At 40.0% G+C, this 14,409-nt stretch overlaps 1 protein-coding gene across 1 annotated transcript in view; it reads left to right on the top strand.

Annotated features, from left to right (window-relative positions):
* The window catches only part of ROR1 (receptor tyrosine kinase-like orphan receptor 1), a 255,286-nt gene that overhangs the window by 222,127 nt on the left and 18,750 nt on the right, over positions 1 to 14,409 (top strand). Inside the window, exon 8 of the mRNA XM_006879844.1 lies at positions 8,731 to 8,942. Coding sequence (XP_006879906.1) covers positions 8,731 to 8,942 — 212 coding nt within the window. The remainder of the gene's footprint in view (positions 1 to 8,730; positions 8,943 to 14,409) is intronic.

Genomic DNA, 14,409 nt, shown 5'->3' with positions numbered 1-14,409 from the left:
GACTTCTGCAGCTGCCTGGCAGTGTTCAAGGGTGGAGATTTTCCATCTTTCTCCCATGGAGCTGCTTGTGATTGGAACAGGTCAAGACATAAGGAAGCGCACTGCCAGGGATTCTTGAACAACTTACGTTGTTCTCATGTATTGTAGAGTCGAACCAACTCATAGCTGACCCTTCAGCAGGTTTTCAGAGGCAGGAAATTGCACAGGAGGAGAATGTCTATCTTTGTCCTGTGGAGCAGCTGGTAGATTCAAACTGTGTGCCTTTGGGATGGCAGCACACACAGTTTCTTACCACTAGGCAACCAGAACTAATTTATTATAGCTAAGACATTTTCTTTATCACTGTGTATGATGAGGTCCTTTCAGGAATTCATTTGTGAAGATACAGTGCAATAGCTCATATTCTTGGTATTTTATTTACCATTACTTCAAAAAAGTGCATACCTGTACTCAGCATACCAGTTGAAGGCTTAAGGTACTATTCTTTCTCCTTGACTTCCAGCTATGTACTTACAGATCACTGGTGCAGGGCCCCACCTGCAACAGATTCACTTATCTTGTGGTTTTCAAATAATAAATCATGGTGATTCCTGTTTGTTTACTTTCTTCTTTTAAAAAATCGGACAAGATTGTACTTAAAACTTAACTAATATCCTTTGATTTCTAAGATTCTGTGTAATTTCTTCCCATCCTTAACACACTTAAGTTTTAAAGGTCTTCTTATTCTAACTCAAAGTGATATCCCAAATGATGTTTCGCTTTCTGAAAGTACTTCTTAAATGAAGAATCATGTTTATCTTGCTTTGAGCCTCAGGATAAGAAAGGAGTATTTTCTCCATTATACTTAATTACAAATCAAAGTATTGAATATCATTGTAAAAATAAAATAGGAATGTCAGATGTGGACTGTGATACTGAATTGTTGATTTTAAAAAGGAATTCAATCATGTGATTCAGACTAAATTGTTGGTTTAAAAAATCCCAAGTATTTAACTTCATGTAAGTAATATGTGCATTTAACTTTTAAACAGTTAGTTATTCCTAAACATTAAGAACCATCACCATTCCGATTTTTAGCTAATTTTCTTTGCAATACAGTGGAGATGTACAGTACCCCATAAAGTGAATAGTCAGAATAATGTCTTTTGCTCTAAAGCGATCTTGTAAGTGCTCTGTGGTTTTGACCATTAATAAAATAATTCCACATGCTATTTTAGAGACATTTTTATTAATAGAATTGTTTAAAACTCATAGAAACATCAAAGTCAGGTAGGCTCATGTTCTAACCCATATGCTATTACTTTTTACCTTTGACAAATCATTTACCTTTCTCAGCCTCAATTTCTTTATGCATGAAGTCCAGGTAATAACATCATAGTATGGAGTTGAATTAAGGAATGAAAAATGCTTAACTATAAAAGGAGGTTTGGCTAATGTTGGTTTTCTAATTTTCCATTAGTAGGGTTAGTTGCTCTGTGGAATATTTCTATACAAGTTCCTTCAAGCCAGAGACTGAATTCCTTCTGCCAAACCCAGAGCACTATATGTGGTAGGAAGTTCATTGTATCACGGACTCCACAATAGACCTGAATTTGTTTTCTGTCACTTCCAACCTAACCACATACTGCTCAGCTTGATTATTTCACTTGGCAAGAAGACATTGAGCCTGTTGTGCTCATTTGCATATCCTCTGTGTAATCAGAAGGAGCCAAGTTTGACTATGTTTAAAGGATTTAGCTTCTTGAAGTTTGTTCTGCAGACCTAAAAGGGGATTTGTACAGACCTCCCGTTTACAATAAAAGGTGTTCCGTGACTACCCTGATACGGAATGAATACACAATAGACTCCTTTGTTTGCCAGTCAGGTGAGAGACCTACTTTTTCTTATTGCTAAAAATCTAGGCTGGAGAAATGACTAATGTTACATTAGTACTAAATTAGTCTCATTCCTTTTGTAATCATTGCTTTCAAAATGGTTCCACTGAAAATCAAAGAATAACAACAGAGATTTTCCGTCCTTGGGGTACTAAGAAATTTGAAAAGTTTATACTGTTAAAAATAATGATAGCATCCAAGAGCTGTATGCCAGTTTTCAATTTTTCAAGGTTCTTACATGATCATTATCTCATTTGATCCTTACATGAACCAAATAAATTAGGTAAGACCTACTTCTGCCAAACTAAATCCAACTCCTAGAGACTCTCCATCAGATTTCTGAGGATGGAAGTCTTTATTGATGGAGACTATTCATACTTATTTCCTGGTAGACTCGAACTGCCAACTTTTAGTTAGCAGCTTGATACATTCTAAGTATTACTATTCCTGCTGAATAAATGATACTTAAGTCAACAAAAGCTGAGCAATGACTAGGGACAATAGAAGGAGAATTGATGCCTTTGAGCTGTGGTGCTGGAGAAAAGTATTGAATATACCATGGACTACTAGGAGAACAAACAGGTTTGTCCTGGAGAGGGTGAGACCAGGCTGCTCCTTATAGGCAAGGATTCTGAAGCTTCATCTGAAATATGTTGGACATATTGCAAGGCAGAATCAGTCCTTGAAGAGGGACGTCATACTTGGGAGGGTGGAGGGACAGCACAGGAGAGGAAGACTTTCTATGAGGTGGATTAATTCTATGACTGGGGTAATAGAGGGTAGGTGTGTCAGAGACAGTGTGATTGGCACAGGATAGAGCAGGATTTAGGGCTGTTGGGCATAGGGTTGTTATGAATCACAGGTGACTCGATGGCACATAAAAAGTCAATGAAGTTAAGTTTCTTACTTAAAGCTAGTTTTCATTTCCAGCTCACCACATCTATCCGCGAATCCCCTCTTGCTTTTTAAAGGATGATATAACACTAATGAGTAGTTGAATCTACGAGGTACTTCAATTATTCTTTACAATGATTGTATGAAGTAGGAATTATCATTACTGTTTTATAGAGCAAATTGCCCTTTCACAGAGAGAGAGAATAAGGAAACACTGCAGGTTTGTTGTTGTTAGGTGCCATCAAGTTGCCTATGGCTCATAGCAACCTTATGAACAGCAGATCTGAACCTTGCTCTATTCCAAAGTGTCCTCTTGATCTCTGACATGCTTGAGCCTGTCGTTGCCATCACTGTGTCAATCCATCTTGGTGAGAATCTTCCTGTTTCCTTGAGCTTCCATCTTTCCCAGCTTGATCTCTTTATATAAATAATGACAAAGGCAGTGTGTGAGGCTTCTGACTTTAAAAGGCCCTTCCCTTATTTGACTAAGTTGTCCTACGTTATATGTGTACTAGGTCTTATGGAGATAATTTCCACACTTGTGATGATTTTTTTCTATCTAACCACATACGCAAAGATACAATGGTTCAAATCTGTTCCAGTTACACATTTGCATTTCATCTAATACTTTCCTGTCACAATGTGTCAAGTGGGAAGTTCAAAAGCCATTTATCTGGTGAAGCTACCGTGTTATTCTCCACTCTTTAGATTTAACTTCCTCTTCTCGTACTTCTGTGAAACAGGAGAAACTCCACCACAAGAAATTGGGTACAAAGCAACAACCAGTCTCAAATTAAGTCAATCCAGTTGCCACCATTGATTTTGTTCCAACTCTTGACAAACCCATCTGTATCAAATCCGGCTGTGCTATAGGGTTTTCAGTGCTGAATTTTTAGAAGTACATTTTGAGGACCTTCTTCAGAGGCACCTCTGAACAGGCTTGAACCACTGCCTTTTCAGTTAGCACGTGAATGTTTCACCCATTTATACTGCCCAGCGATTCCATTCTCAAATTACTGGTGGTCTAACACAGATTGAGACCGCTGAGCCAAAGGGTAAGAGGCACGGAAGAAGCTGGCTCAGATTCGGCAGCAACAGTACAAGTTTCTGCCTTCAGAACTTCGAGATGAGCACTAGGGCAGTTGCTTTTATTTAATGCAGACCCAGCCCAGAGACTGTGCTTGCCACTACCAAAGCTTTCTGGGCTGTCAGGGCCCAGCCCACCCAACCCCAGCATTCCCCAAAGTGCCTGCCAAACCCCGGGCCTGGCCCTACCCAGTCCCACTGCACATCCCCTGTGTCCTCCCCTTCTCCAAGTGCCTTCATGCCCTAGGGCCCCCTAAGTGCCTGTCCCTTCCCAGAGTATTAACGCTCCAAGAGTATTATTAACGCTGCTGTACCTCAGTCGGAACCTGCCAGGGCCCCAGTCCAGTCCACCCTGCCAGTGGCTTCCAGCCAGTCCCCACAACTGCAGCTCTACTCATCCTCTTTTGATAATCTCTCCTCAACCCCAGCCACCTTCGTGGGGGATGCAGGGTCATAATTCCAAACAGGTCATGCTCAAATAAAGGTGATTTTACCTGCAGAAAAAAAAAATTGCAACTTTTTATTTACCCCCTAAATGTCCTTGACAAGCTATTTAACCACACTGTCTTTCTGTTTCCTCATCTACAAAAAGATGGAAATAAAGATGGTATGTATCTCATGAGATTGGTGATGAAGATAAATGAAGAAAAATGTAAAATAGTCTCTGACCCATACTAATAATAATCACTAATGTGATTTTTTCCCAAATAAAAGAATAAATATGATAATTTTTTAATTATATTTTGTAGACAAGTTTGACTGCCTACTCACAAAACCTCTTTGGAGGTTAACACACTGTACACAGTCCAGACTCTCAGTTTTTAGTTCTCCTTTCTAGCCTCTTGAGTGGTTCTATAAAACTCTTTGACCTGTTTCAATTTTCATCTGTATAAAATCAAGAAATAGCATAACCCTACAGCTATTGAGTTCACTCTGACTCATAAAGACCCCATTCCATGGGAAAGAGCTGTCCTGTAGCATTTCTAAGCCAGCAGACTTTTACGGAAGCTGACTGCCACATCTTTGTCCCATGAAGTTATTGATAAGTTCAAATTGCTGACCTTCCCATTAATAGTCAAGAGCTTTAACCATGTGCAACCAGGCCTCCTAATAACCCTAATAAGCATGGGTTTATAATGAGTAATAGAAGTGCTAGAACATAAAACATAGTGTCTGTGTGGGAAGAAGGCAAATGTGATTAATTACTGCTCTATCCTATTTGAACAGTGTGTGCCCAAAGATAAATCATGTATGTTTAATTCTCATGGTTCATGATTGCCTTCTTTACATATTCACCACTCATGAAAATTTATTTGTAACTTTAAAACCAACAACTATGGCACTTCTAGACTCACTCACAGACATGCTTATTATTGTTGTTGTCAAATGCCATCAAGTTGTAGGCAACTCGCAGAGACCCTATGAATGAAAGACCTGGACACCTAAATAACTTTTGTCTTTCTTTCATGTTCATAGGGTTTCCAGAGGCAAGCTATTGTGGAGGTGGATGACACTGCTGCTTCCAAGCTTGTTTTAAAAAAAGTTGAGTCCCCAAAATGCATAGTCCCAGTTGAGGTTGCTGAGGTTGAATGAGGCGACCCTGTGCCTTCCTTGTTTCCATGCTCATAGTACAAACAAGTGTGCTTTTGAAGTCTATTAAGTATTAGATTTTCCACACTTTTGTTGAAGATTTTATTGTTTAAAATGGCCCCCAATTGTAATGTTGCAGTTCTGTTTATTGTTCCTAAGTGCAAGAAGATTACAACGTGTTACGGAGAAGGAGAAGTGTTGTTTAGGCCTAGTATAGTGTTTTTAGATTTAAGTTCAATGTTAATTGTTGTTGTTGATTGCCATCGAGTCAAACATGACTCATAGAGACCCTATGAACAAAAGGCCTGAAGCCTTTCTATAACTATCATCGTTTATCAAAGTTAATAGAGTTTCCAGAGGCATTTTGTTTAGGAAGTAGATTACTCAACATTATATATTCAGTAAGATGTAGTTAAGCACAAATATATCCACACAAAAGAACTTGGTCATGTATTGATCTACTGCAAAATAAATAAATAAATGAATGAATGAACGAACGAATGAATGAAATGTTGTAACCACAGACTCACAAGAACTTACCTTGTAATTGCCTTTGGAACAGAAGCTCAGCCCTCATTAACTAGTGTTTGCAATGACCTTACAGAATTAATTGTATATTTTTGTTGTTGATTGCCTTCAAGTCGAGCACAACTCATAGTTACCCTATGAACAAAAGGCCTGGAGCCCCTCTACAAATATCAACATTTATCAAAGTTCATAGAGTTTCCGGAAGCATGTTGTTTAGGAATGGATGCCACTCCTGCTTCCAAAATTGTATATTATGTTCTAATTTATCAGTGCTAGAGAAGACCACATACTTTGAACATATTTACGAAGGGCCAGTCCCTGGAGAAAGACATCTTGTTAAGTAGGTCAACAAGAGCAAGACCCTCAATGTGGTAGAGGGACCCAGTGCCTACGACAGTTGGCTCAAGCACAGCTCCAGGCATGTGCGGGACACCAGGCCAGGAAGCATACTGTTCCATTGTACATCTAGGGTCACTGTGGGTCAAAATCACACACCCCCAAAGAAGCTCACTATATAAAGTATAAAGGAACTTTTGGGACCTTTTACTATTTTGTTGTTAATGTGTACTGTCAAAGAGGGATCAGTTCATAGTTGACCCTCCAGGGGATTTTCAGTGGCTGTAAGTCACACAGGAGTTGATTGCTCATCTGTCTCCCATGGAGCAGATGACATATTCGAACTGCATGCCTTTGGATTGAAAACATAATTCCTTACCACTAGGCCACAGAGCTTTGCTATTCTAAGTCACCCTTAGAAGGGAGCTCTGGTGGCCTAGTGTGTAGGAAGTTGTGCTGCTAACCCAAAGGCCAGGCATGCCTGGCACAAATGCATCGGTCACTCCGCAGGAGAAGGAGAAGAATGGGCAATCTCCTCTTGTGTGATTTACAACCTCAGAAACCCAATGGGGGGGGGTCAACTATAAGTTGGTTCCAACTAAATGACAATGATGTAGAGTTGATTATTACAGTTAGTCCAACATACTACACCAATGGACCATACGTGTCTTCTCTGTTTTCCTCAGTACCCTATGAATTCCTTAAAGGCAAAAGGCATATCTTATTTAACTTTATAGCCTCAGTACTTAGAATAGTACTTGATACCTTAAAAAAAAAAAAAAAAGACAAACTGATTACTGTCAATCACTGTTAAGCTGTTAAACACCACAGAGATTTTAAGGATGATACAGGATTGTGTCGGGTTTTGTTCTGTTGCTTAGAGGGCTGCCGAGAGTCTTGATTGACTCAGTGGCACCTACAGCATCAACAGCACTGTCACTGACTTGATTCAGTGGTTAACAGGACAGAATAAACTGCCCACAGGTTTCCCAAGATTGTGATCTTTGCCGAGGATTGCCAGATCTTCCTCCTGCAAAGCACCTAAAGAGTTCAAACCACTTAATCTTTCACAGGCAGCTGAATATTTACCCACTCTGCCAGTGGGCTCCATTTCTTGGTCCATACATTTTGTGCATAAATTAATGGATGAGTGGAAGGATTAATATATGCTTGCATGACTAATTATCTTTAAAAAATTATCTCTGAATTTTTCTTAATTTTCTTAAAGCAAACCATTTTCTTAAAGCAAATTATCTGGCAATGTTCCTGGGTATCGGAGCAGGCCAGTATGCAAACTCTCTCTTTAGTATTCCATAATGCCCGTGTTTGTTACCATTAATACTGTGCTCTAAAGTATTGCATTTTAATAGTTAGATTTCGAACTGAATGTCTCCTGTCTTTCTATATATAATTCTATATAAATGCATTCTGCTTCATGCAGGTGTATAAGATTTCAAAATGCAGTTAAGAGTACTCCTAATTATTGGCTTCATATGAAACCATTTGAGAATAATTTTAGGCTTTTTAAAAAGTATCGTGTTATCCAGTGCTGCAGTGCTGGAGCGACCTGCAGACACCATCTAGAACAAACATTTCACTTTTGTAGTTGAGAAAAAATGAAGTGAAAAGGAGGTGAATAATTCGTTCAAGGTTGTAAAGCTCGTCAGAGACTGTACTAGCCCTAACTCTAAAACCCAAACCAAATCCAATGTCATGGAGTTGATTTCAACTCCTGGCAACCCTGTATTGGGTCTCTATGACTGTAAGTCTTTACTTAGATGCCTCATCTAGCTTCCTCAGAGATTCAAACCACTGACCTATTGGTTAGCAGCCCAGCATGTAACACCAGGGCTCCTTAGCCCTGACACTAAGTCCTGTATTTTCAGGCCAATGATTTTGCAAACACTGAGGCCACAATTCTTTAGTGATGCCAATTCTAGAAGTTTCAGAACTGGCCCTGTAAGTGCAAACTGGCCAAGACAAGACTATGATTTCTTGAATAGCACATATGGTGGTGGTTCTGGGCTGATCGCCAATAACAGAAGAGCCCCGTAGCCCATATTAATGCTTTTGGATGTATACAGTCATTTACATGGCGTTTAACTTTTAAGGTGTTAGAGAAATGCAGGAAGGCAGCTAACAGGAGGCAACATCAGAGGGGAACCCCCACACGCATAAAAATCTTCATAATGTCCCTTTGCAATTTTTAAACATTTGAACTTTAAACTTTTTAACTTCCATAAATTATGTTGAAGGTTTGATGGAAACATTTTACTAAGCAGTGGATTCTTTTTCTTTCCCTCCTCACTGTGCGTTTGTGTGTATAGGAGAATCAGAGGTCATTTTCAAGGGTGCAATGTAATATTACATACATATCCTTTTAATGAGTATAACATTTGCTTTTTATTGTTTTTATACCCAGATTCAAAGGATTCCAAGGAGAAGAATAAAATGGAAATCCTGTACATACTGGTGCCAAGTGTTGCCATCCCCCTGGCCATTGCGCTACTCTTCTTCTTCATTTGTGTCTGTCGCAATAACCAGAAGTCGTCCTCGCCACCAGTCCAGAGACAACCGAAGCCTGTCAGGGGTCAGAATGTGGAGATGTCCATGCTGAATGCATATAAACCCAAGGTACAACGAGCTATCCAGAACTGCATTTATTCCTTGACCTTTAGCATTCCCAAGCTCAAAAATCCAGTGATGTAGAATCAGAATTTTACAGCACCAATGCTCTTTTTTTCTGAAGACATACAGGCTTACTCCTATATCACTAACATTGTCTATAGCTGCATAAATATACTAACACTGCATGTTCATTTCCAGATGTGGCAGCTATATCACATTTTAACGTAAGATTGCGGAGGTAGATGGAATCTTTAGGAGATCACCTATATTTGTCCTATACCCATGTTTTGGAGTCATTTCTTATTCCTAGGACCTTATGGGGCGGAATAGTATTGTCCTGTAAGACCTGCCCTATGGATGTACATATTAAGGAAGGCTAACAGAAAGGTTTGAACCACCAACCTTTTCATTAGAATTTGAACATTTACACCTTGAGGGCTCCACATCAGCCCATTAGACTCAGAACTTCCAAAGAAGAAAATTCTTCCAACCAAACTGAGAAAGGAAAATGACAAGAAAGAGAGAGAAAGAATAAAGCCATCGTTGCTGGCTAAGTTCACTGTTAAAAAGAAAAGAAAAATTCTTTTTATGCCTATCCTAAATCTCTTTATTTTTGGATAAGAATATTTTAAGAAAAATGTTATGCTCTCTCTCCTGTTCTCCCTATACTCTTATTCATGTCCTTTTAGAATTCCTCTTGTCTCTGTGCTAAATCAGCCACTTCCTTTGAGGTTTTTTTTTTCTCATCGTCTTTCACCAGTTCTGTCCCTCGAGGTCCTGGCAAGGAACTCGGGGTCACTGGCCTTTACCTTCAGTGGCGCACACACACATGACATCTCTGAGCTGAAATACAACACAGCTTTTTCTCAGGAAATGCAGCACTGAAATCACAGGCCTCTGAACAGAGATTCCATGGAAATAATTTAGGGATTCTCACCATCCTAAAGCCTGCCTTTTTTCATTTTGTTACAGCTCCATAGGAAATTCATCCATTCCATCAACAAATATTTATCTTCCCTGTGGGTTAATGATCAGATTATTCTCTTTTAAAAAGCCCCATTGTCAAGCAGGTAATTCCAAATCATAGCAACACTATTGGACAGGGCAGAGCTGTCACTAGGATTTCTAAGGCTGTCATCTTTACTGAAGCAGACTGCACATCTTTCTCATGTGGAGTAACGGGTGGGTTTGAACTGCCTGCCCTACTTTTGCTCGTTGGAAGCAGGAGTGGCATCCACTTCCTAAACAACATGCCTCTGGAAACTCTATAAGCTTTGATAAACACAATAGTTATAGAGAGGGTTCAGGCCTTTTGTTCATAGGGTCACTATGAGTCGTGCTTGACTCACTAACAATCAACAACAACAACAACTTTGGCTTGACAGCTAAACATTTCATCTACATCATTTTGCAATCACTCTTTAAGTAATTTGGGATGGAAAATGCCTTCCCACTCTAATTCTTTCAGCTAATAAGTGAAGTAGCATAATTGGGACTGACACGTAGCCTTCAGTTTCTTTTATTTTGCTTTGTTGGCCAGTTGTTGGGTGTTGTTTTGTTTTAGTTAATTAAAGAAATTTTTGATAATATGACATTTTTGCCATTGTAAAAACATTTGTTGATAAGGTCTTAAAGTTTTTTAAATGTTAAAATATTTTTTAAAATATGTTCTGTCTTAGCAAAACCACTGTCTCTTACAAATTATGAATTATAACCAGAAGCAGAGTCACAGATGCGAAGATCATAGAACTTACACAGTAGTTTAGGGGCATAAGGGCATGAGTGGAATAAAAATTCAACTTTTGGCATCCTAGCTTCTAGCTGTACAAGTGACGTGCATTATTATGGTTGCATTGTGCATACAGATTACATTCTTATCCTTGCAAAGTCGTAAAGGATTTCAAAACACTTGGGTTTTGAGAAGTGAGATAAACAGTCCAGTGTTAAACAGAGCAATGAGTAGAGTTAGGTTTAAAGTTGGTTCTCTTTAATGATAGAGCCTTTGTGCTTCTCAATGCTAGACCTCGGGCTAGAGGGCCCTCCAGCGTTGGGCAGGTACCTGAAGGTACCGAAGGTTTACCTAGGAGTCTTGGCATTCTGTCAGTCACTTTTGACTATGTAACATTTATCCAGGTGAAGCTGAGTCTGAAGGGAGAAATCATTGTGGAGATTTATAAGGAAGAGCAGAAAAGAGTAGGAGGGTAGAACCTGGGAGCAAGGTTCCCCACTTGGAAACTGTGAGAAAGCTTGGGCCTCACAAGGTTCCCCAGCTGGATCCTGTGACCTGAAGTTCCACAAAGGCAGTCTGGTTGTTGATCAGTACATCAGAGTGGGAGCATCTGGGACAAGGACCAATTTAGAAAGAACAAGGAAAAGATCTTTCCTCACCTACTTGTCATAGAAGTTATTCTTCATTCTGATCCCTTTACCCAAACTTTAAAGAGCTGTTAAGGTAATTAGTGGTACATTGCTCTAGGGGGAAGCCTTGTTGTTACAGCAACCCTGTGAAAGGTGGAGGGACAGCGCAGGAGAGGAAGACCCCAGATGAGGTGGCTTGATACAGTAACTAGGACAATGGACATAAGTGTGTGGGAATCAAGGAGACTGGCTCAGGACAGGGCAGGATTCAGAGCTGTTGTACATAGGATCACTTTAATCACAGGTGATTTGATGGCACATAACAACAACATGAACAACAAGCTTGAATCCTGTCCTATCCTGTGCCATCCTCATCAACTCTGAAACACTTGAGCCAATTGTTGCAATCACCATATTAATGTGTCTCATTCAGGGTCTTCCTCTCTTTTGCTAGCTCTCCCTCCACCTTTCCAAGCATGGTGTCCCTTTCCAAGGAATGGCCCCTCATAACAACATGCCCAAAGTATGAAAGACAAAGCTTCATCATCCTTGCCTCCAAAAAGGACTCTGGCTTCACTTTTTTCCAAAGAGATCTGTTCCTTCCTTTGTAAGTCCATGAGATATTCAGTACTCTTCTCCAACAACACAATTCAAAGGCATCGGTTCTTCCTCTGTCATCCTTATTTATTGTCCAGCTCTCAGATGCATAACAAGTGATTGAAAAGACCATGTGTAGGGCCCTCTCAGTTCATTCACTTTCTGTTAGTCATTAATTCTTAGGTATGAATTCCATTCTCTCACGCTGGGAAGGTGAAAAGGAGGGAAGTCTTCCAGGTGAATTCCTCCGGAAGCTGAGGATGGAGGAAGTGCCAGATTGGAAGCCCACCTTTCCCTTCAGTGTTCTTCCTCATGCAGTCATTTCACTTCTTCACGACATCATTTAAGAACTGCAAGTGCCCAGGAAGTGGATACAATCTAAGATATAAATTAGGCATTTAGCTCTGACCTCTCACCATGCTGCTCTCACATACTCTCCAAAACAGGCTCATGCTGTTCGAATCCACCAGCTGCTCCATGGGAGAAGGATGGGCATTCTCTTCTTCCCAGGCAATCAATTGCCTGTGAAAACCTGCTGGAAGGGCAGTTATGGGTTGTTTCCAACTCGACGGTACAGAACAACAACAATTACAAATTACCTTTAGATGCTCCTTACATAGATCTTGGGACACTTCAACTAAAGAACACAATATTCGCCTGATAGTTATTTATACATCTCTGAGAATGAAAAGAAAAAAACAAACCAACTATCTTTTTTTAAAGTTCACCTTTCTACAGAGACATGAAATGAAGAGCATGGGTTCATGAGTTAGAATTGTCCTGTGATCCTGGACCATGCCCTTCACCTCTCTGTATCTGTTTCCTTATACGTAAAATAAGAACACTGGCCTAGTGAGTGGTTATTGGATGAATTACTATTTGTAAAGCACTTGGAGGAAGGGTAAGTATGAGCCATATCGACAGCAGTGCTCAACTGACAGTACTTGAAAAAAGACTGGTGCTGGTCAGCTGGATGCTTCTAGAAAGTCTTAGTTGTGACTGTGGTAATAGATGAAAATAAACAAATGGGTTCAGACTCAACACAATCCTCTAGGGGAGCAACTGTCCATCTGTTTTCTAAGAGGCAACTAGTAGATTCAAACTGCCAACTTTCCTGTTAGCAGCCCTAGATATTACACCAAACTTCCTTTTGAAAATGGAAAGAGTATTATTACTGTAATTCATGAGATAATACCTAGTTGGCCTTTACCTAGCCTGTGACCATTAAGTATCTAGTACAATAGTTATTGTTCCGTTTGACTCTTTCTCCATTGTTTTCTTCTATTAACTGTTGAGAAACCTTTGAAATTCCAGAGATCTATGTGTGAAAGAAACGGCAATCTGTTTGGTGACAGCAGTAGAGGATGCAGTGGGCACCGCCTTGGACAGCCCGGCTCCACGTTGTTGTTGTGGAAACCATGAGAAAGGACCTTTCCAATCAGGAAAATGACCTATTAGTGTGAGCCTCAACCCACAACCTATTTCGATTTGCGGTGGAGGTTTGTTTCGCAAGACGTATTGGTCAACAGACATGATGCCTTTGATTTACATAGTCTTTGTGAGCGCACTGTGACATAAACAGCAAACTAGCTCTGGTGGCTCAGTGGTAGGAAGTTACACAGCCAACGCAAAGGTGCACAGTTCGATTCCACCAGTTGCTCTGTGAGAGAAAGATGGACAGTCTCCTCCCATGGGATTTACTGCCTCTGAAAACCTGCCAGGAAGGTAAGCTAGGGGTTAGTTCCAAGGTGACAGCACACAACAACAATAGCAACTAACATATTGTCAAGCCATAGTAGGAGTTTTGCATTCATTAATTCTTATAATCCTTAGATTATTATCAGTTATTATCAATATTTTGGGGTTGGTTCCAAGGTGACAGCACCCAACAACAATAGTAATTAATATATTGTCAAGACATAGTAGGAGTTTTGCATTCATTAATTCTTATAATCCTTAGATTATTATCAGTTATTATCAACGTTTCAGGGAGCGCTGGTGGCCTAGTGGGATGGAGTTTGAGTCCACCAGTAGCTTCGTGAGAGAAATATGAACATTTCCTCTCATGAGATTTACAGCCTCTAAAACCTTGCTAGAGGTCAGCTTTGACTTGGTTCTGACTCATAACAACCATAGCCTCACTGTTGTACAGCCAGGATAACTGAGACTCCAAGAGATTACACAAAAACACCAGCTGCCCATAGAATTGATCTTGACTCATGGTAATTCCATAATACCATTGTATACTGTGCTCCATATAGTTTTCAATTACTGATTTTTTAGATCGCCAGATCTTCTTTCTGAGATACCTCTGTTTAGACTTAACCTCTAGCCTTCCAATAAAGTGAGTGTGTTAGCCATTTGTACTACTTAGGATATTTAAGATCCTAAAGAACTGACCCGGGAGCTCTGGTGGCCTAGTGGCAAGGACCTGCAACTACAATCCCAGAGGTGCACGGTTCGAATCCACCAGATGCTCTGCCGGGGAAGGAGGGACAATCTCCTCCTGTACCAGTCA

The sequence above is a fragment of the Elephantulus edwardii genome, unplaced genomic scaffold, assembly GCF_000299155.1.
Source record: "Elephantulus edwardii isolate Elephantulus edwardi_28Jun2011 unplaced genomic scaffold, EleEdw1.0 scaffold00005, whole genome shotgun sequence".
Lineage (NCBI taxonomy): Eukaryota > Metazoa > Chordata > Mammalia > Macroscelidea > Macroscelididae > Elephantulus > Elephantulus edwardii.
The sequence above is the reverse complement of the archived record's forward strand: the minus strand, read 5'-3'. Positions and strand labels throughout refer to the sequence as shown.